At 52.6% G+C, this 18,498-nt stretch overlaps 2 protein-coding genes across 3 annotated transcripts; one reads left to right on the top strand and one right to left on the bottom strand.

Annotated features, from left to right (window-relative positions):
• The first annotated feature begins 2,085 nt into the window (after positions 1-2,085).
• IGFBP1 (insulin like growth factor binding protein 1) lies at positions 2,086-6,020 on the top strand. Of its 2 annotated transcripts, XM_056108289.1 has the most exons (5): positions 2,086-2,613; positions 3,251-3,364; positions 3,707-3,888; positions 4,882-5,010; positions 5,715-6,020. In XM_056108289.1, the coding sequence occupies exons 1-5, from the start codon at positions 2,244-2,246 to the stop codon at positions 5,844-5,846; spliced, it is 927 nt and encodes a 308-aa protein (XP_055964264.1). In that variant the 5' UTR covers positions 2,086-2,243; the 3' UTR covers positions 5,847-6,020. The 2 variants fall into 2 exon arrangements, with proteins under 2 accessions (XP_055964264.1, XP_055964265.1); XM_056108290.1 differs by lacking the exon at positions 3,251-3,364.
• A 4,547-nt stretch (positions 6,021-10,567) lies between these two features.
• IGFBP3 (insulin like growth factor binding protein 3) lies at positions 10,568-18,007 on the bottom strand. The gene is made up of 5 exons (XM_056108287.1): positions 17,590-18,007; positions 14,308-14,534; positions 13,641-13,760; positions 12,736-12,877; positions 10,568-11,693 (listed from the first exon to the last, which is right to left on the bottom strand). The coding sequence occupies exons 1-4, from the start codon at positions 18,005-18,007 to the stop codon at positions 12,752-12,754; spliced, it is 891 nt and encodes a 296-aa protein (XP_055964262.1). The 3' UTR covers positions 10,568-11,693; positions 12,736-12,751.
• Positions 18,008-18,498: the final 491 nt, after the last annotated feature.

Genomic DNA, 18,498 nt, shown 5'->3' with positions numbered 1-18,498 from the left:
CTATGGCTGGACAATGAGCAGACATCAGTAGGGTGCGATGTGAGAGAAGACTGTCTTGGACCTACTGTGCATCTTGAGTCCCTCAGCATCCCACCACCCGACCGAGGCTGTTATGGAAGTCAGACCAACTGGGGCATCAGCAAGGCTGTTGGTGCTCAGCTGTGGTCAGCCAAGGATTCAGGAGGGACTCAGAAAGGACCACACAGGAGCCATCTTGCCTAGGACTGGGCCTCCCTAGGAGGGGAGGGTTGGTGCTGCTCAACCTTCCACCCGCTTCCCTGGCCCTAGATACACACAGACTGAGAGATAACCCATGTGGCCTGTCAACAACAAATGAAAGCCGTTTGTTGTTGACAAGGAAAGGAGGAAGACCTCCCTCCGCGTGGTTGTGACCCTTTGGTTCGCTACTGCTATGAGGCAAGCAGTGGAAACATTTGGGAAATCAATGAACACAGAGAGGAATTTCCACTACGTGCCTGGTGTGAGAGCTCCCGCGGATAGGAGGGACTGGGAGGACAAGTGCTCGATCAGTTGCTGTCCGGATGGCCAGCTGCCCAGTGCCTGGTGAGCAATCCAAGTGTTCAAGGATGAGTCTCTCCTTCCCAAGTGTCATTAAAGAAGCAGGTCAAGAGGAACTCAAGTGTATGTTCACAAAACCTGAATGCACAGAGAAATGATGGGAACACATTTTTCTGGAGATGAAACAAAATTAGGAGGCAACATCAATCATTTAGGAATCAGCTGAACTTTGCTCTGGAAAAACAGTGACAAACATGAACTTGCAACTGCCATTATTTTCGCTAACCTTATTTTGATTGTTGCTTAGGAGACGCCTAAGCTGTGACTGTTTATCAATAGAGTACAGGCAGAACAAAAGTCAAGAGACTTGTGCAAGAGCAGCGTCAGTGACTAGAAAGCGCGTTAGGAAATCAATCCCAATTTGATCATGGATCATGTAAAATCATGACTATACTAAGCAACACAGTAGATTATCTGTATAACATAAGTACAGAAGGATGAGAGAAGAGAGAGCAGTGACACAGGGAAATAGGGTCTCTCCTGAGGTCCCAGAATTGGCCTAGGAAACGGGCATCGGTTTCTCCTGCTCTTTTCCCTAGAGTGTCAATGACCAGATGCATATGAACAAGAGCAAACGTGGCAGGCCTTCTTATTTTGACTTCACTGGGGAATTGTATTTAACTCCCCTGGTTTTGCTCATCTGAAAGGCTTTTTCTCTCTAGCAAAATAGCTGCCTCCTCCTCCTAAGAGTGTTTCCAGGATGGTCCTGGGGAAGATCATCCTAGTCTCTGAAGGCACAATGACGTTTTCACGACAGCCCAACAACTGGAACTTTAAAGTGAAACTCTAAAGTGAAAAATCTGGTCAATCCACCTCCACCTCGTGGTGGGCTCGTGCGGGGACCCGACCCTAACCAACTCTTGGTTAAAGCTGGGTCTGATCAGCTGTAAAGAGGAAGACTGGGGTAGGGCTGCCCTCTGGTCCTCCGTGAAAGTGGTCACCAAGATCTGTCCCTGCAGGTGGCGTGCTACTGGAGATGCACATCACTGGGGCAGGCCTGTCCCTCCTAGGGAGAGGCTGGGATGGTCTCAGGAAAGGGGGATGCAGGAAGTGTGGGGGGGGGGTCTCCTTCCTGCGGGAGCAGCGGGGGTCTGGGCTGTTCCTGGGAACCACCCAGGCTTTGCTTGTGCACACCCACGCGCGCCTTTCCTCATCCTGGGCGTCGCTTCTTCCCCTTGGTGGCACCAGCGGGTCGCTCGGGTTTCCCCTGGGTCAGCAGGGCAGGGCCGGGCACCCCAGGAATAGAACAAACCGGGGTCAAGCGTCCTCCTTCTGTCTGTGCGTCTGTTCAGATGTGCACTTTGGCTCAGATCGGAACCAGAGACCACAGGACAAACAGTCTGAAATCTGACCCCTTTACCCTCCTTCCGCCCACGGTTTGCTCAGAGCCTTGGGTGCACCGGCAAAACAAACTTATTTTGCAGCCTTGGCGGCGAGAGCGCGGCGTGGCCAATCATTAACCCGCGCAGGTGGGCCGGCCGCTCCCTTCAAAAGGTGCGCGCGGCGCTGGGAGAGCATCGGCCCTCAGAGGCACCTCTGGGAGAGCCAGCTCAGCTCTGCTCTGCCCGCAGTCTCTGCCCGCCTAGCCCGTCGGCTCCGACCGCGTCTCTGCCCGCAGCCTCTGCCCGCAGCCCGGCTCCGGCTCCCGGCTCCTCGCTCCGACCATGACCATGACCATGACCATGATCTCGCTGCTGCCGGCGCTCCTGCTGGCTGCACGTCTCTGCGCCTCGGCGCACACCCCCCCGCCGCTGCCCCCGCCGTGGCGCTGCGCACCCTGCCCGGCCGAGAAGCTGGCACTGTGCCCACCGGTGCCAGCCTCGTGCCCAGAGCTCGCCCGGTCGGCGGGATGCGGCTGCTGCCCCCTGTGCGCCCTGCAGCTCGGTGCCTCCTGCGGCGTGACCACTGCACGTTGCGCTAGTGGGCTCAGCTGCCGCCCCCCTCCCGGGGACCCACGACCCCTGCGGGCCCTCACCCGCGGCCAGGGGCTCTGCATGCGGGAATCCGACGCCCTGGCCAGCGCCGAGACCACAGGTAGGAAGGCGGACCCGTGGGCAGCCGGTGCAGGGGCGGCGAGGCTTCTCACAGCGACCCAGGAGACTCCCCAAATTGAAGGGACCAAGCCCGTTCCCGAAGCTCCTCGGCTCTATACACCCCCAGTTCCTGGGGGCGGTAGCAGTGCACGAGGCCTCGGCCCCTGCCCCGCGCCCTTGGTGGGACCCCCCTCCTGCCGGGTAGGGTTTGGAATGTCCTTTGTAAGGCTGGTGCACGGAGACATTTTGTGCCTCCCCAATATTTACAGAACATAATGTAAGAGTTTCCTCAGAAAACTTCACTTGCATTCATTGCCATAGAAAAACAGCGTTTGATGTGTCGCTGCCTCCTAAGCGCTTGGCAATCTGCGCTTTCCTGAATAGAGGAGTGGTTTATTTGTAGTGGGAAGCAGAGGAAATGCCTCCTCACCCCCACTCCCTACTTCCCCATAAGGCAGGCCGAGTCCTGCAGGGGCCAAGGCACCATCAGGATCCCCAACCTGACCCTTCCTTGGAGGGTTGATCTTTCTGCTGCCCCTCTGCCTTCAGAATAACTGAAACTGAGTCATATCGGTGGTCCTGGAGACCATGTCAGCCCAGAGTTCATGGGAACAGTAAGTACTGAATCCAAATCCTAGGACTCCCTCTGGTCAGCCCGACCTCTGCCAGGGCTCCTGAGCTCGCCCTGCAGGAAGACAGCCTGGAGGCGAGAGCAGCTCCATTCCCCAATGCCCATCTTGCCTGGCCACAGGGTATGAATGATTTTATGGTTGGGGAAGCTGGGAATGGGGCTATTCACGAGTGGAAGGTTCTTCCCAAGCCACCTCAGAATGCCCAAGCTTCCATCCACTGCTTTCAAAGCACAGATCCAGGGCACCTTCGGTGGACCCCAAACTTAACTCTTCCCAAAACTGAGTTGTCATTGCTATTGGGTCTGCTCCGCCCAGAAACCAGTTGAAAAGCCCCTTTAGGGACAGAGCCAGTTCAGCTATGATCAGCACAAGCATCTTTACTGCGCAGACGGTTTTCCCAGGACTGGAAGTGATGTTCGGGCCCAAGTGTAGAGGTTCATGGTGTGGGTGTCTCATTCACAGAAAAAACTGAGCCTGCTGTGGAGAACACGACCCCGGGAAGCTCTGAGGTGGCCCAGGAACAGCCCCTGCGCACTGCCCTGCCGGCTACTCCCTCGGCTGAGGACCTGCCCATTCTCTGGAACGCTGTGAGCAATTATGAGAACATCCGAGCCCGCGGGATCACCAACATCGAGAAGTGGAAGGTGAGCCCTGCTTCTGCAGGAACTGTGAGCTTCACCTTGTAACGTCCATGGGCCTTGGGCTGTTTCACCCCGGAAATAAACTTGTCTCTTCTCAAAGCTGTTCACACCAGTAGGGTGCAGGATGGACGGAAACTCTGAGGCTGTAGGGATGTCCTGTCCCTGAGCTTATGTCAGACTAACAGTTCCTAAAGATCATTTTGCCCTACAGAAGCACAGTGCAAGCGAAGGGGCCACCCTGCCAAGTGCTTTCACAGTGTCCTGCAAGAAGAACACCTCCGGTTCCAGGATGTCTGGCTATGACCCCAAACTGACACACCGCTTAGCAAATACACTTCCCTGGAATGTCTTCATCCATGGCCAGTTTGTAAATCTACCACTTGGAGGCAGCAAAGGATTAGAGTTAGTTGAGTTGATTTATAAGAGAAGCATCCTCAGACAGCCCCAGGCAGGACTGAGATGTTTACTTACAGGCTTGAAGTGCTGCAGCCCAGGTGTAATCCCTGGTACCATGTGCCCCCCACCCCCACATCCCACCCCTCAAGTAACTGCCAGCTATGGTCCCAAAATAACTAAAAAAGATCAAAGCACAAAATAAGGGGAGGGCTGACCCATTTTCTGTACTCCTCAGAATTTTATTTGAAGTGGATGACAAACGGAGAAAAATTCTTTCTTATCTCACAGGTTCTAGGTGAATGACTTAATCCTGACTTATTAACCTTAAGCTAAATGACCCGAGTCTAGAGGAAAATTGTATAGTACATTGTGATTTCTGTTCCTAAGTATCTGTTTTAGAGTCTGTTCTTTCTTCCACATGGTTAGCCCCAAGTTGGTTGGTTGGAGATTACTCAGTATTTCCATTTTGACAGCGCAAGACAGACTCATGATCTTCCTTTTATAGACCTGACCCCACAGCTTCCACAACCATTCTGCCACTCGCTTGTTCTTTAACTTCATCATTCACTTTTCTTTGACACTGTCACATTACTTTCTCAGGAACCCTGTCGTCAAGAGCTCTATAAAGTACTGGACAGATTAGCCAAGGAGCAACAGAAGATTGGCGAAGATCTTCACAAGTTTTATTTGCCCAACTGCAACAAGAACGGCCTCTATCACACCAAACAGGTATGTCATGTCTTTGCTTCACAGCCCGAAGAGCCATTCCCCAGAGCACTCCTCCACCCCTAGCATTGTTCATAGGAAGTAAGATTTTACCCCAGAGGGCCAACTAGTAAGTACCCCAGTATTGTGAAGACCAGTGAAATGTTTCCTTGGCAACGGAGAGCATCCATTGGCTCAGGTGCCCTACACTGAGCTTTGCTCCATAGTTCTAAAAGCTGAGCTGGTGGGCTGTCACATGGCTCTCTGGGTCTCGGTGTCCTAGAGCATCAGATGAAGCTACAACCCTGCTCTGGAGAGTGAGTGTCCCTTTGGACACCTCAGCATGTCTCTCATCCCAAAGGGAAACTCAAGAGAATACCTCCAGAACATGTTTCCAGTGGGCCAGTAATTAATAGTATCACACCGGCTGTAATTGCCTCAGGACTCAGGTTTTGTGGCTGTTCCTGGGGAACCCTAGGTCTGGGCAGCGCTCTGTGAGAATCTGTGGAAGGTGGGAGGCCACTGGCTATACCCGCAGAGACCCCAGCTCTGCCAGGACACATGCTGATCCCATCACACCAGAAGTCCTACTATGTGGGTGCTTGTCCTTGGGCCCTCGCCTTCACTTTACAGAAGAGCTGGGAGGGTAGGGCCTCGCTCGGGGCTGACTGGATGTCTGCCCTGCTCCTGTCCCTCTGCCCTTAACATCTGTGCTCTCGTATCTGCAGTGTGAGACCTCTCTCGAGGGAGAGCCAGTCCTCTGCTGGTGCGTTTACCCTTGGAGCGGGAAGAGGATTCGGGGGTCCATGGAGACCACTGGGGACCCCAACTGCCATCAGTATTTCAACTCACAACACTGAGAGCAGATGCAAGCTTTTATATTTCTTCACATGAAATATTTAAGTATACAATACATTTTATACTCTTGAACACGTACCCGCTTACATACGTATATGTATGTGTATATAAGGGGGCACTATTTTGTACTGCACGTATTACCTGATAAATAAAGTTGCAGATATTTATTCATGTGAGGTCCGTTGTTTTTTTTCCCCACATAGTAACTGGCATGATATTAATGTGTATCATGAGACGCTGTTCGTCACATCGTCTGTAAATACTTGTTGAGTTCTTCAAAGATTTGCTCCTACTTCTAATGGGCAGAAAATGTGAAATGCAATGTCTAGGAGTGATTTGTTTTTCCCAGGTGGTTTCATGGTTCTGTGGATGGTTATGGGCTTGAGGGCGATTCCATCTGTATGTTCCAGGGACACTGACAGAAAGTTAAGTGTTGATTATGTGATCAAGCTCGATGGGGCAATGCTACTACAGGTTAAGATGCACAATATCAGAGCAAACATATTTGGAATAAATATTCTACACGGGAGCACTGTCATTGCTGCGACTGCTTCCTGTTGCCTCTGACATGCTTCCCTTCCCAGCTCCATGTCACTGCTGTGGGCTGTGCTGCCTAGTGGCCGAGGGCCCAGCTGAAGTCCTCCCCTGACCTTTCCACGCGCCCCCTCTGCCACTCACAAATGTCCCCCATCTTAAACATGTGAGAGACAGAGCCCCCCTCGAACATCCTCAGCCTGGCCTCTGCCCTCCACAGGACCCTCGTGGGAGTGTCAGTTTGGAGGCTCACCCCTGAGGGCACTCCTCTCTCTTGGGATCCTTCTTCCTTTGTTTTTTAATTTTGGGTTTTGAGACCACACCTGGGGACCCTGTAGGGGTGCCAGAGATCAACTCCGGGTGGGTGTGCAAAACCAGCCCTCCGCATCCTGCTGCTTCTCTCTGGCTCAATTCTTCACCTGCCACCTTGTTCCTTCCACAAGCACTGCCAGGAGTAATTACTGAGCATCACCAGGTGTAGACCCCAAACCAAAAAAAAAAAAAAGGAAGCTTAGCTGTATCCATGTATCATACCTCATACAGAAGTCAACTAAAAGTGAATCAAAGACCTTGAGATTAGACCAGAGTCCATAAAATACAATGAAGAAAATATAGGCAGAACACTCCAAGATTGGGACCTCCAATGTGCAAATGGATCTTTGTTGAACGAAAAAGTTTCTGCATGACTATAGAGACACAGCCTAAAACTAAAAGACACCCAAGTGAGAGGGGCAGAGTGGTTGCACTTAACACATCTGATAAAGGGTTGATATCTATGATATATAAAGTACTTACAAAATCAACAAAAAGAAACCCACAAACCCTATCAACAAAGGAAGGGGGGGAGTGATCAGGCACTTCTGTGAAGGAGACAGATGGATAACCAATAGGTTATCCATAACCAATAGGTTATCCATGAATGAGTGCTCATCATCACTCTCAGAGAAATCCAAATCAAGATGACAATGAGATATCACACACATCCAAACACAAACTATGGTGCTGTAGCCTACAGGACCAGGCATGCAGGTGCTCAGGGGAGCAGGTATTAGGGGCTCCAGAGCTGCCTGCTGGTGCTGGGTGGGGCTGTGGTGTGGACTGTTACTTAGATGTAATACATTTGTCTATTTAATCAACTGTTCCGTGCTTTTCTTATTTTTTTTTCTTTTTGGGCCACAACTGGCCATGCTCAGGGCTTACTCCTGGCTCTGCACCCAGGAGTCACTCCTGTTGAGCTCAGGGAACCATATGGGCCACTGAGGATTGAACCCAGTTGGTCACATGTAAGGCGGGCATCTTATCCACTGAACTATTGCTCCGGCCCTGTTCTGCCTTTTTACATCATTTTTTATTCTGCTTCCACATAAAAATTGCCTCATAACCCATTAACTTCATTTTTTTTTACCAAGTTTATTGTTCAGTCGTGTCTGTTTTATTACTTGTTTCATCTGTTTCACTCTTTATTTGAGCTATTTCACATAGATTGTGCAGTTTTGGTTCTTCTTTCTATATATTGTTTTTGCTTCATTTTATAATTTCTTCCTCAGCTCTTCAAATTGATTTCAAGTATTTTGAGGTGTGAAGATACGGGCCACATGCAGCTGTGTTCCACACTTATTCTTCACTCTGTGCTCAGGGATCAATCCTGATTGTTTTCAGGGACCCATGTGTGATGCCAGTGATTGACCCTAATGTCTTCTGCATGCAAGGCAATCACCTTAATCTCTAAACTCTATTTCCAGCCCCTCACATAAAATCTGTTGCTTGGAGTAACAGTTGTATTTTTTTTTCCAGTGAAAATTAGTCTATTTGACATGTATTTTTTTACTGTTGCAAATTTTTATGGTCCCCCAGTCAGTTACATGACCCCCCTATGGGATCATATCTCACAATTTAAAAAAAGTCAATTTTATTTTCATAAAGTTGTTCACAATAATTGATTACATTCAGTATTTCAACACCAATTCCACTACCATAACATCTTCTCATCTCCTATATTTTGAATTTTTCCACCCCCGCCACCCAAGCCTGCCCCAGAGACAAATGCTAAATAACTTATTGTATTGCTTGTTATGAATAGTATGATATGTTGCGTGGCCATAAAAGTGGCTGCACACTCCTGAAATTCTAAAATTTTAAATAATTGGGGTCCCGAGTCATCTCTGCTGCATCCTGCTCTCTTCCAATATTCATGTGTGAGTCTCTGGATCGTGGCCACTAATGTGCTTAAATGGTACCCAGAGGAGGTTTGTGGGTGTGACTGCCAGGAAACAGGAAGGGCGGGGAGATAGGGGGAGGTGGCTCATTCCCAACTCTGTAAAGCCTGGAGTTTTCAGTCACAGCTCTCGCATACTTGGGTTTTTCAGCAGATTCATTCTCATGCCTAGGGCGCTTGGAACAAGCCTGTGAAGATCAGCTCTGATTGTGGCAGTGATTGCATATCTCACAACTGAAGAAGCTATAAGGTCTAGGGGACAGAGTGATAGTTCAGTGGGGTAGGCATTTGCCTTGCACATATCTGACCTGGGTTTGATTACTGGTATCCCATATAGTCCCCCGAGCACCCCTAGGAGTAATTCCTGAGCACAGAGCCAGGAGTAACCCCTGACCATCACAGACATGGTCCCAAAACAGAACAAAACAAAGAAAGAAAAGCTAAGTTCTAGAGCATAAATGTAGAAAAACACCATTTCTAAGGTTTGGAAGGTAGAGGGGCTGTAGTGGGAGAACCTGGCACGGCCAACTGAAATTCATGATTCTTGGGGTTGGTAGAGACGTGTGAGGGGGGACTAAGTTGTTGACATTGCATCGCATGGACAGGACTGGACAGGACAGGCAGCATCAAGAAGGAAAGATGAGCAAAGATGTGGACTGAGGTTGGAGGGTCGGGGAGGCACAGAGTTGGTGGTTCCCAGGGAGAGAAGCCCCCTGGGTCCCTAGAATTGGCACTGTGTGTAGCTCATAGCTCATAGCTGACTCCAAAGGGCCCATCAAGCTCCTGTGAGGGGGCCCCAGGTAGCCCTGGCATATCTGGATCTATTTTCTCATGCACCAACTCACTCTGTCCAAGGCTGCCTGCTTCCTCCTAGCTCAGGTGACCATCCTCACACCCCACCCATTCCGGTGACCTACAGAACCTCCCCTGCATAGGTCTGTGACAGGAACCTATTCTGCTAATGACTTACAGAACCTCCCCTTTCCTGCAGTGAGCTCTGTGACTGGGGCCTATTCTGTTAATGAGTCAGTTTGGTGATTTCTTGACAGGCAATGCATTTTTTTGAGGCCCCCAAATCACAGACTTTTGCGAGACTCTTTGCCTTGACTCAGTAAAGCTATGGTAATGACTTTCTTTTTTTTTCTTTTTTCTTTATTAATGTTTTTCTTTTGGACCGCACCTTGTAGTGCTCAGGGCTTACTCCTGGCTCTGCACTCAGGTATCACTCCTGGTGGGCTTGGAGGACTCTATGAGGTGTTGGGGATGGGAACTGGGCTGGTTGTGTACAAGGCGAGCTATACTATGGCTCCAGTCACAGGATTGGTTTGTCTGAGGATGCAGACCACTCAGGCCTGAGAGCCCTCCAGTGTCTCCCAAGGTCTCCCTCTCCCAGTTCTTGTCCATGTCCTTTCTCCAAGCAGAGGCAAAGGGTCAACAAGATAGGACTCAGACTGGAAAGATAGTATAGTGGGTAGGGCTCTTGTCCTGCATGCGGCCACATCCAGTTTAATTCCTGGCACCATATTTTGCCTGAGCAATCACCAGAATTGATCTGAGCACAGAGCCAGGATTTAGCCCTGAGGATGGGGGTGGATGTCCCTTGCATCCCTCCTCCTGCCCCCAAATGAACATGGGCTAAGTTGTCTAGCCTGTTCCATGCCTTGCCTCAGGGTTAGTAATATTAGAGCAAGGAAGACCAAATCCTAAAGGCAGCAAGGGCTGAAGACTTGGCCACCCGCCTGGGAGGTGCAGCTACTGGGGATTCATGACAGAGGAGATTCCCAGACACCAATGTCTTCCCTCCTTGGGGACTGTTGCCGGGCTGCAGGCAGGGAAAGGTTCTGCTCATGATTTCTACTGCAGCGAGAGGCATTTGGTGTCCCTGGATGATTTGGTTGAAAAATCACTACTTTGTATTTTGAAAAACAAAACAAAACAAAACAAAAAAACAAACAAGGAGAGAAAGAGTTCTTTCTGGTAAAAACTTTTATTTACTATTTATAAATACACTGCAAGACAAACTTTTCAAAAATATTCCCCCCCCAAAAAAAAACTTAAAAAAAATAAAGAAAAGATGATAGGTAGGTGACTGTTTCGAGACCCTTCTATGCTCCCGGGAGGGCGGAGTGCCGCATGCATTGGAGGCAGGAGGCGGGCCTGGAGGTCTGGCCCCCCCGCCCAGGCATCCCTCCCCGTGGTCACGCATGTATTTACATTTTCTAATATCTCTACATCTCATCTAGGATTAGCTAATATAGGTCCTATGATATTGGACTATGATGTGTATACAATGTCAACGAAGAAAACGCTTTCTCGGTATATATGTGTGAATCAAAAGATAAAACCAGAACGACTGACCACAAAGCAACCAGCACAGCCAGTCTCTGTGTGTTCCACCAGTCCCCAACAAGCCTTCTTCCCCTTTCAAGACAATTCTGATTTCTTTTATTGTGTTTATTGTCCATAATGCCTGTGAAAATGAAGGGCTCCCATAGTGCCTTGCCCCAACCCATCCCAACCTGGGGAACCTGCAAAGAGCCGTCACAGGCCTTTCTGTGTCTTCAGGAACGTTCTGGGTTCTTTTTGCTATTGAGTTAGATTCAACCTTACTCTTGCTCCAATTCTGGCCCAATTTCGGCCATCTAAGAGGACCAAGCATCTTGCTGGTTATCAGCTGGGAGACAGAGGCCCTTGCCACTAGGATGCTGGTTGGGGTGTTCAGGCGCCAGGAGTGCAGGGGATCCTGCCTGTCAGCTGATGGGGCTGGCTATGAAGCACACAGTCCGGCTGCTGCTGTCAGGACAGGCCAGAGGTCTGTGAGGTGTGGGGGCAATGAGGCTGGTCTACTCCCTGGGGCTGACAAGGAGTTTTAGAGAAAGCGAGAAGAAAAAATCTGACTGTGTTTCACTGACTACTGGAAAGTAGAAAGATGCTCAAATATAAAAGAACCCTAGGCACTTCAAACGTGTTTCTCCAAACTTTGGTTCTGAAAAAAATCAATTCACCACATAAAGAAATAGAAATCGAGGCTGTAGCCAGCTGCTGGTCATGTACTTGGCAGTTGCTTGTGCAAAATAAGGCGTATTTGATCCCACGTGAACTAAAACACAAAGAGAAAGGAATGTATTCAAGTAAACCCCTCAAATGATCACGGACAAGCTTCAACCCCAGGCTAGACAGGCAGCCTCACAGAGATTGGGAAGGTTTAGGGCTCACCCTGCACTTGGCTCACCATTCATTCTAGATCAGAGCTTAGGTAACATGATCGCCATGTACCTTAATGAAGAAAGAGCACTGCACAAAGCTTGCCTATTCCCAACTAACGTTTTCCCAACTTGCAAGGCAATGGAACTTATCTCAAAAAATGAATTTTTCTTCTGCTAAATTTCTATTGAAAATTAAAAAAAATGTATTTATTTTATTCCCCCACGATGGATCTCTGGATTCTTAAGAAAAGCATATGAAAGCATTTCATCCCCCCAAATCAGGCCCTCAAGGTTCATATTTGTATTAATTTTATTAAAAAATTACCAAATTTATAGTAATCACACACTATCAGAAGAGTTATAGATTAAAAATAAAGCCTCATTTTGGTTTAGAAACACTTGCCTCTAACAAGTTCTTTTGGAGTAAAACAGTTTAACAAGTTATTTTGGATCAAAAGAATGGTGGAAATAAAAGAAATCAACAGGTTTTTGGGGAAAGACTATTTGGAAAAACCCCCTCCTACATCGGTAGGGCGTTCGCCTTACAAGTGGCCAACATGGCCGACCCGAGTTCGATTCCTTTGCCCCTCTCGGAGAGCCCGGCAAGCTGCCGAGAGTATTCGATATGCCAAACACAGTAACAACAAAGTCTCCAATGGAGACGTTACTGGGCCCGCTCGAGCAAATCGATGATCAATGGGAGGGCCTTTACTTTTTTATGAAAGTTTAGGAATTCTAAGCACTAAGGCTAAACCAATCACTCCCTGCATCTTTCCATGTCTGGGTGTCCCCTTGTTCCCTCCTGAAATGCCCTGCTGAGCTGTTTCCAGGGCCAGGGGCAGCTCAAGGGTCACCAGCCCCTGGCCACGGGCTGGCTCCCGCTCCCTCCTTCCCCTCCCCCTCCAGGGCACCCGTCCCCCAGAGCCCCCAGCTTACATGGCTGCAGCAGAGTCTACTTGCTTTCCAGGTGGTAGCACTGGACATCGCCCTTGCCCTTGGTGTCGTAGCCTGGGAGGGGCTGCCCATACTTGTCCACACACCAGCAGAAGCCCCGCTTCCGGCCTTTGGAGGGGCGGCACTGTGGGAGAAGCACAAAACTCTCGTGACCTCAGCGGTACTGGCAGGGCTGTGAACACAGGGGAATGGGAGCCATGTAGGGACCTGGGGTGTTTGGAGAACTGCCGTGGGCTTCCCAGGGAAAAGTGGGGCATGGAAATTTTGTGTCCTTTGGGGTTAGGAAGAAGCAGTGGACACTGACATTGCATGAGGGAAGGAGAAGTTGCGGCCGGTTTAGGTGCTTCCTTCTCAAGGGCTACTAAGTGGCTGAGAGCATGTCAACAGAATCAAGCAACGGAGTAAATTATTGATAGGAATAAATACGTGTAACAAAGAAGCCAAAACAAAATAAAAATCAGTGCCCACTGAAGAAGATGGCCTTCCGACGTGGGCTCTCCATGGAGGCCATCACAGCCATGGTGTTCGGAGGCTCATCATGGTGACAAAGGCCACAGTGCAAAGGACTCGGCTTCACCAGGGCGGCAGCTGTGGTGTGAGAGGCCATCTCCAGAGTCACTTACTGTGGCTTCCAGAACCTCCCTCCAATGGTTTTGGTCCTGGACCCCTTGTGGCCATGTGAAAGACACATGTGCAAAAGCCTGGTACCTTCCAACCAGATAGCCTCTGTGATATTTGCTACAGCTCCGGGGTGTTCAGATGAGCCCTGGTGCTCCCCAGGGGAGCTGGGAGGGAGCCAGGAGAGCAGAGGGTGATGTCGGGCTGCTTGGAGGGCAGCATGCCCAGCTGCTGTGTGTCTTGGAGGGTGCAGGGCAGGGGCGTCTTACCTGCTTCTTTTTGTAGAAGCCTTTCTTATCACAGTTGGGGATGTGCACTCCCCGCGGGCTGAGCATGTTCATGAACTTGAGGTGGTTCAGCATGTCCTCCATTTCCCGGCGGCAGGGACCCTGGGGAGCAGCCTTGGTCACCTGGGAGTCTCTATGCCCTCCCTTTGGTTGTCCTTACCACAAGGATGCCCGTCTGGGATTCCCAGGGCCGGGCACAGAGAAGACACAGAAGCCATGTGTTTTGGCAGTGAAAGGAATGATGGCCATGTTCTTTATGAGAACATTTCCCGTGCCAATGTTCTTGCTTTGTGTTTTGTTTTTGGACCATATCTGTCAATGCTCAGAGCTTATTCCTGGTGGTGTTTGGGGGACCATATGGTTGCTGGAGACTGAACCAGGATCGACTGTGTGCAAGGCAAGTGTCCTCCCTGCTGTCCTATTGCCCTGGCTCCAGGTGTCAATATTGCTTTGTGCTGATGTTGAGTAAGCACTGCTCTGTGCCAAGGCCCTTGGATACTCTGCCTCGCCCTCTGCCAGTCTGCCCTGAGCTCCCAGGATCTCCCCGGTGGGCCTGGGGATAGAAGGGGTTCTGTGGTTGGACCACTGGAGCAGTCCCGAGCACTAAGGAGCACCCCTGCGCGAAGGCCCAGGAGAGGGAAGCACTCACATAGTCTGTCTCCTTTTTGGACTCAGAGGAGAAGTTCTGGGTGTCTGTGCTCTGAGACTCGTAGTCCACTTTGTGGCGCTGGCTGTCCTTGGCGTGCCCCTTCCGGAGGATGTCAATTTTGGTGTGAGCAGGGTGGGATTTGGAGTCGGGAGCGTGGGGTGTGCTGCGGACGGCCTGGCTCTCTGTGCTCCTGGCACTGAAGCTTTCCTCAGACTCACTGCCATTTCCTTAAAAGCGGCAGGAAACAAAGACATGAGTGTCACTGACATTCAAGACAGTTTTCAAGATCTACATAGTGCAACTATGTAGTCAGAGCTAAGAGGAAATGTTATTCAACAATTCAGATGCAACTTAAGAAAATCCTTGATGAAGAATGAATACTCCATAGTACAGGCTATGAAAGCTTTACTATGCAAATCCCTTTATTATCATTAAAATCCTTTTTTTTTTAGGGGAGGGTATTTTGGGCCACATCTGGTGGTGCTCAGGATTCACGCCTGGGCAGTACTTGGTGGACCATATGAGGTGCTGGAGCTCAAAGCAAGTTGGCCGCATGCAAAGCAAGTGCCTCAAGCCCTGTTCTATCTCTTTGGCTTCACAAAACCCGTTTTTTTTTGTGAGCCACAACAGGTGATGCTCAGGATTGCTCAGAGCTCTGTACTCAGAAATCGCTCTGGTTGTGCTGCGGGGCAAGGGGAGGCGCTCAGCTCCAAGTGTTTCCGTTTCCACCAGCAGAGGGCAGACGCGAGGCAGGCAATTTGGAAGTCGTATAGGTCTGCTCCAAAGCTGGGTTTCGCGCCCTTTGGGGTCTCCTGTCCCACCCCAACACACGCACACAACCCCCAGCCCTGCCTGCCTTGCGGAATCAAACACGCTTGGCTGGGGTTAGTAACATTTCTGCAGGGGCGAGTGGATTCTCTACAGAAAGAGCCGCTTTGCGCCCTGAGCTGTCCCCAGGGCGGGCGCACAGGTGTCTGGCCACATGGTCCTCACGAAGCCCCCGACCAGGGGCCGCCTCCTGACCCAGACAGGAGCATAAGCAGTGCTGGCACCCAAACTCATCTCTGGGCTCACTTGCTCCAAAGAGTTTTCACACCCAGAGAAAGCACACCTATTCCTGAACGTGCAGATGGAGGATGAGGCTAGAGAGAGGCTAGACTTTGATGTCTGGGAATTTAAGGATTATTATTTTCCAGTTTTGGACTACTCCTTGCTTGAGCGCAGAGACCACTCACTCCTGGCCGGGTTCTGGGAATCGAACCCAGCCCGGCTGCATGCGAGGCAAGCGCCTTCCCTCTGCACTGTCTCTCCCTCCGGGACCCTCTTTCACCAGGCAGAGAGCTCCCTTCCTTGCCCAGGAGGAAGGGGTGGGAATGGGGGTGGGGACGGTGCCCGGGAGGCGCCGCGGGGCGCCCGCCGAGGCTCACAGCCACCCTGGATAAATGAACTCAGCTAGCAACGCCTTCAACGTATTCCATGGGTCTAAACCGCAGGCGTTAGTGGTTAAGCTCTCCCACCTGCCCTTCTCCCCAGCAGGAACCAGCTGGACTCAGGACTCGCTGGGAGGATGGATGGCTCGGGTCTGGCTCTGCGCCCAACCGCGCTCGCGCTCCTCCAGTCCGCCCTGAGTGGGCCGCGGGCTGGGGGCTCCCCTTCTTTGCAGAGGAGCAGCTGCAAAACTACCAAGGGGTCAGGAGCCCGGGGGAGGTTCTTAATTGGCAGGAACTGGTTTCAGTTTTCTCCCACCCTCTTTTTCAGGGACGCCCAGGAGCAAGAGAAATGCTACGAGATGCTGAGAGCTAAGAAGCGCTCGCATCTCATCTTCCTTCCCAGAGCTGCCGAAGGTCTGCCGCTTCCTTAGTTTCTTCACGATTCCCGCGGACTTAAGCATGCATGTTGAGAAAACATTTCCATTTAGACCACAGATTCTTAACTTTTGACCGACATCTACGTTCCCCCCTCCACCAAAAGGTTCTTAGACGTCACTTCCATCTTCCGATCGTTTAAAAAGAAACGCATTCAACTGAGAGTAATCACAATGCCAATTAAAATCTCGCAGGAAAGGATAGTTGCCAGAACTTCTGCCATCACTTTCTGAATATCTGACAATGCAGTGAAATAAAGCAGCAGACAACCAATAGCGGGGTCGCCCTGAAGGGTAAGCCCATAACAATCAGGAATCTAGGCTTCAGGCAATGGAGACGCTGCCCTCCCACTGATCCTGGAATTTCTCTGGGATAAAAACGCTTTGCCAGACAAGGAAATAGCTTCCCGCCCTGTGCGCAGAGCCCCCCTCCCCCCAGGAACTAGCCCTACAGCCCTCGCGCTCCGTCTGCAGAGCAGAGGCGGGAGAGGCGCTTTCTCGCCTTCTCTGCGCTGCAGCCCCGAACTGGCAGGCTGCCGAATTCCAATGGAAGGCGGCTCTCAGGAACAGCCTGTCTGCCCAGCGAGCCACTTCAGTCTTCCTCTGGGACCCCCTTCACCACACGCTCCCATTTTGGTTAAGATTCTGGGGGTTTATCCCGTTCCTCTCGGCTGTCGATGAAACGCGGGTTCCACACTGTCGCCCCGCATCCCACCCGCCACTCTTCCCAGGGACTGCACAGGCGCCTAAGACAGGCCGGGGAGGGGATTCAGTGAGTGACCCTGCCCCCCATTCCCTTTAGGGGACCTTGTGGAACTACTTCCCCCCCCCCGAACCCCAGGTTCTTGATTGCAAAAGGCCACACACGACTCCCAGCCCACTCTTTCTAGAAAGCCACGGGGCGCGCTCCTTGCTCTGTAAATCCCCAACCTGAGCCAAGGTCGGTATTCTGGAAGGTTGGCTCTCTTTTCTGCCAGGTGTCTGCATTCCCGGCCCAGAGCCTCCCCGAGGCGCCCTCCAACTCCCCAGACAGCCCTGGCACCCACACAGCCGCTCAGCTCCAGATACGTGGGCACAGGCACGTCCCACAGTCGGACGCGCCGTCCACGCCCACCGCGCGCGCCTGTTCCGGACTCTCGCCTGTTCCGACCCGGACTCTCGCCTGTTCCGACCCTCCTACTGATCTGCTTCCTTCCTCTCCGCGGAAATGCTTTGACCCAGTTTCGCTGAACACACTTTGCGGCCCCGGAGAACCCAGCGCGCTGCGCGGTGACGTCGGGCGCGCGCGTCGCCTGCGGGACTCAGTTTCCCTAGGCGCCAGGGCGCGCAGGTGGGCGAGAACGGCAGTCTCCGCAGTGTTCTCGCCTCAGCCCGCGCCGCGGGGTGCTGGGGAGGCGGCCCAGGCGCGGGCGGCTCACCTGGCGCGGACGGCGCCCCCGGCGCGGGCTGCAGGGGGTCGCGCAGACGGCCGTCGGCGCTGCCGTTGGCACAGACCCCGCGGCCGTCCAGCAGCGCCTGCAGCGGGCGCGGCTCCCCGGGCGGCGGCTGGCAGCGCAGGCCGGCGCCGCAGCGCTCCGTGTAGACGCCGCACGGCTGGCCCAGACTCAGGGCGCACGTCAGGCAGCAGCCGCAGCCCGGCTCGCGCACCAGCTCGGAGCACGCGGACGCGGCGGGCGGCGGCGGGCACTGGGCCAGCGCGCGCTCATCGCACGGCTCACAGCGCACCACGGGCCCGGCGCCCGCCGCGCCCGCCCCGGCCCGCGCCCCCGGAGAGCCGCCGAGCAGGGCCAGCGCGGCCAGGGCCGCGGCCCAGAGAACGGGGCGCGCCCTCTGCATGACGCCCACCGCGGGGGAGCTGGGGACCGAGCACAAGGCGCGGAGCGAGATGGGCAGGAAGCAGCTGGCGTCTGTCCTCTGTGCCGCGAGGCCGCGTTTGCTCGGAGACGCCCGGCGCGGGTGGCTATATAGAAGCCCGACGGCCGAGGACACGCCCCGGAACGCCGCGCTGGGCTGGGGTGGGGTCGGGGGCGGACCCGTGCCGACCCGGCTTCTGGGTCCCGTGCCTCGTCCCCGGCAGGCCGCCCGGACACCTGCTGGGCGCGCGCTCTTGGTCATCTCCACCTCGTGCCCCGAAATTGAGGGGCCCGGCTACCCCGCACCCCAGACACAGGGTCCCATCCCTCCGGTCCCCCCCGGGGCAGTGGTCTCCGAAAGGCCCGCACGCCGGGGCGCGCCTGGCGCTGCGCTGGTCCTCACGTTCCAGCCCGAGCCGTCGGGTCCCCAAGGTCCCCAAGCCGTGGGTCGGCGCCGAATCCTGCCGGTTCGGG

The sequence above is a fragment of the Sorex fumeus genome, unplaced genomic scaffold (assembly GCF_029834395.1).
Source record: "Sorex fumeus unplaced genomic scaffold, SorFum_2.1 ptg000205l, whole genome shotgun sequence".
Classification (NCBI taxonomy): Eukaryota; Metazoa; Chordata; class Mammalia; order Eulipotyphla; family Soricidae; genus Sorex; species Sorex fumeus.
This window is presented reverse-complemented; position numbering and strand designations above follow the sequence as displayed.

Coding starts and splice junctions, on each gene's coding strand:
- IGFBP1 (XM_056108289.1), top strand. CDS start 2,244: ATGACCATGACCATGACCATGATCTCGCTGCTGCCGGCGCTCCTGCTG. Junction 3,365..3,706: donor CCATCTTGCCTGGCCACAGG/GTATGAATGATT, acceptor TCTCATTCACAG/AAAAAACTGAGCCTGCTGTG. Junction 3,889..4,881: donor CCAACATCGAGAAGTGGAAG/GTGAGCCCTGCT, acceptor TTACTTTCTCAG/GAACCCTGTCGTCAAGAGCT.
- IGFBP3 (XM_056108287.1), bottom strand. CDS start 18,007: ATGCAGAGGGCGCGCCCCGTTCTCTGGGCCGCGGCCCTGGCCGCGCTG. Junction 14,535..17,589: donor GGGGGCGCCGTCCGCGCCAG/GTGAGCCGCCCG, acceptor GCCGCTTTTAAG/GAAATGGCAGTGAGTCTGAG. Junction 12,878..13,640: donor GCTTCTACAAAAAGAAGCAG/GTAAGACGCCCC, acceptor CTTCTCCCACAG/TGCCGCCCCTCCAAAGGCCG.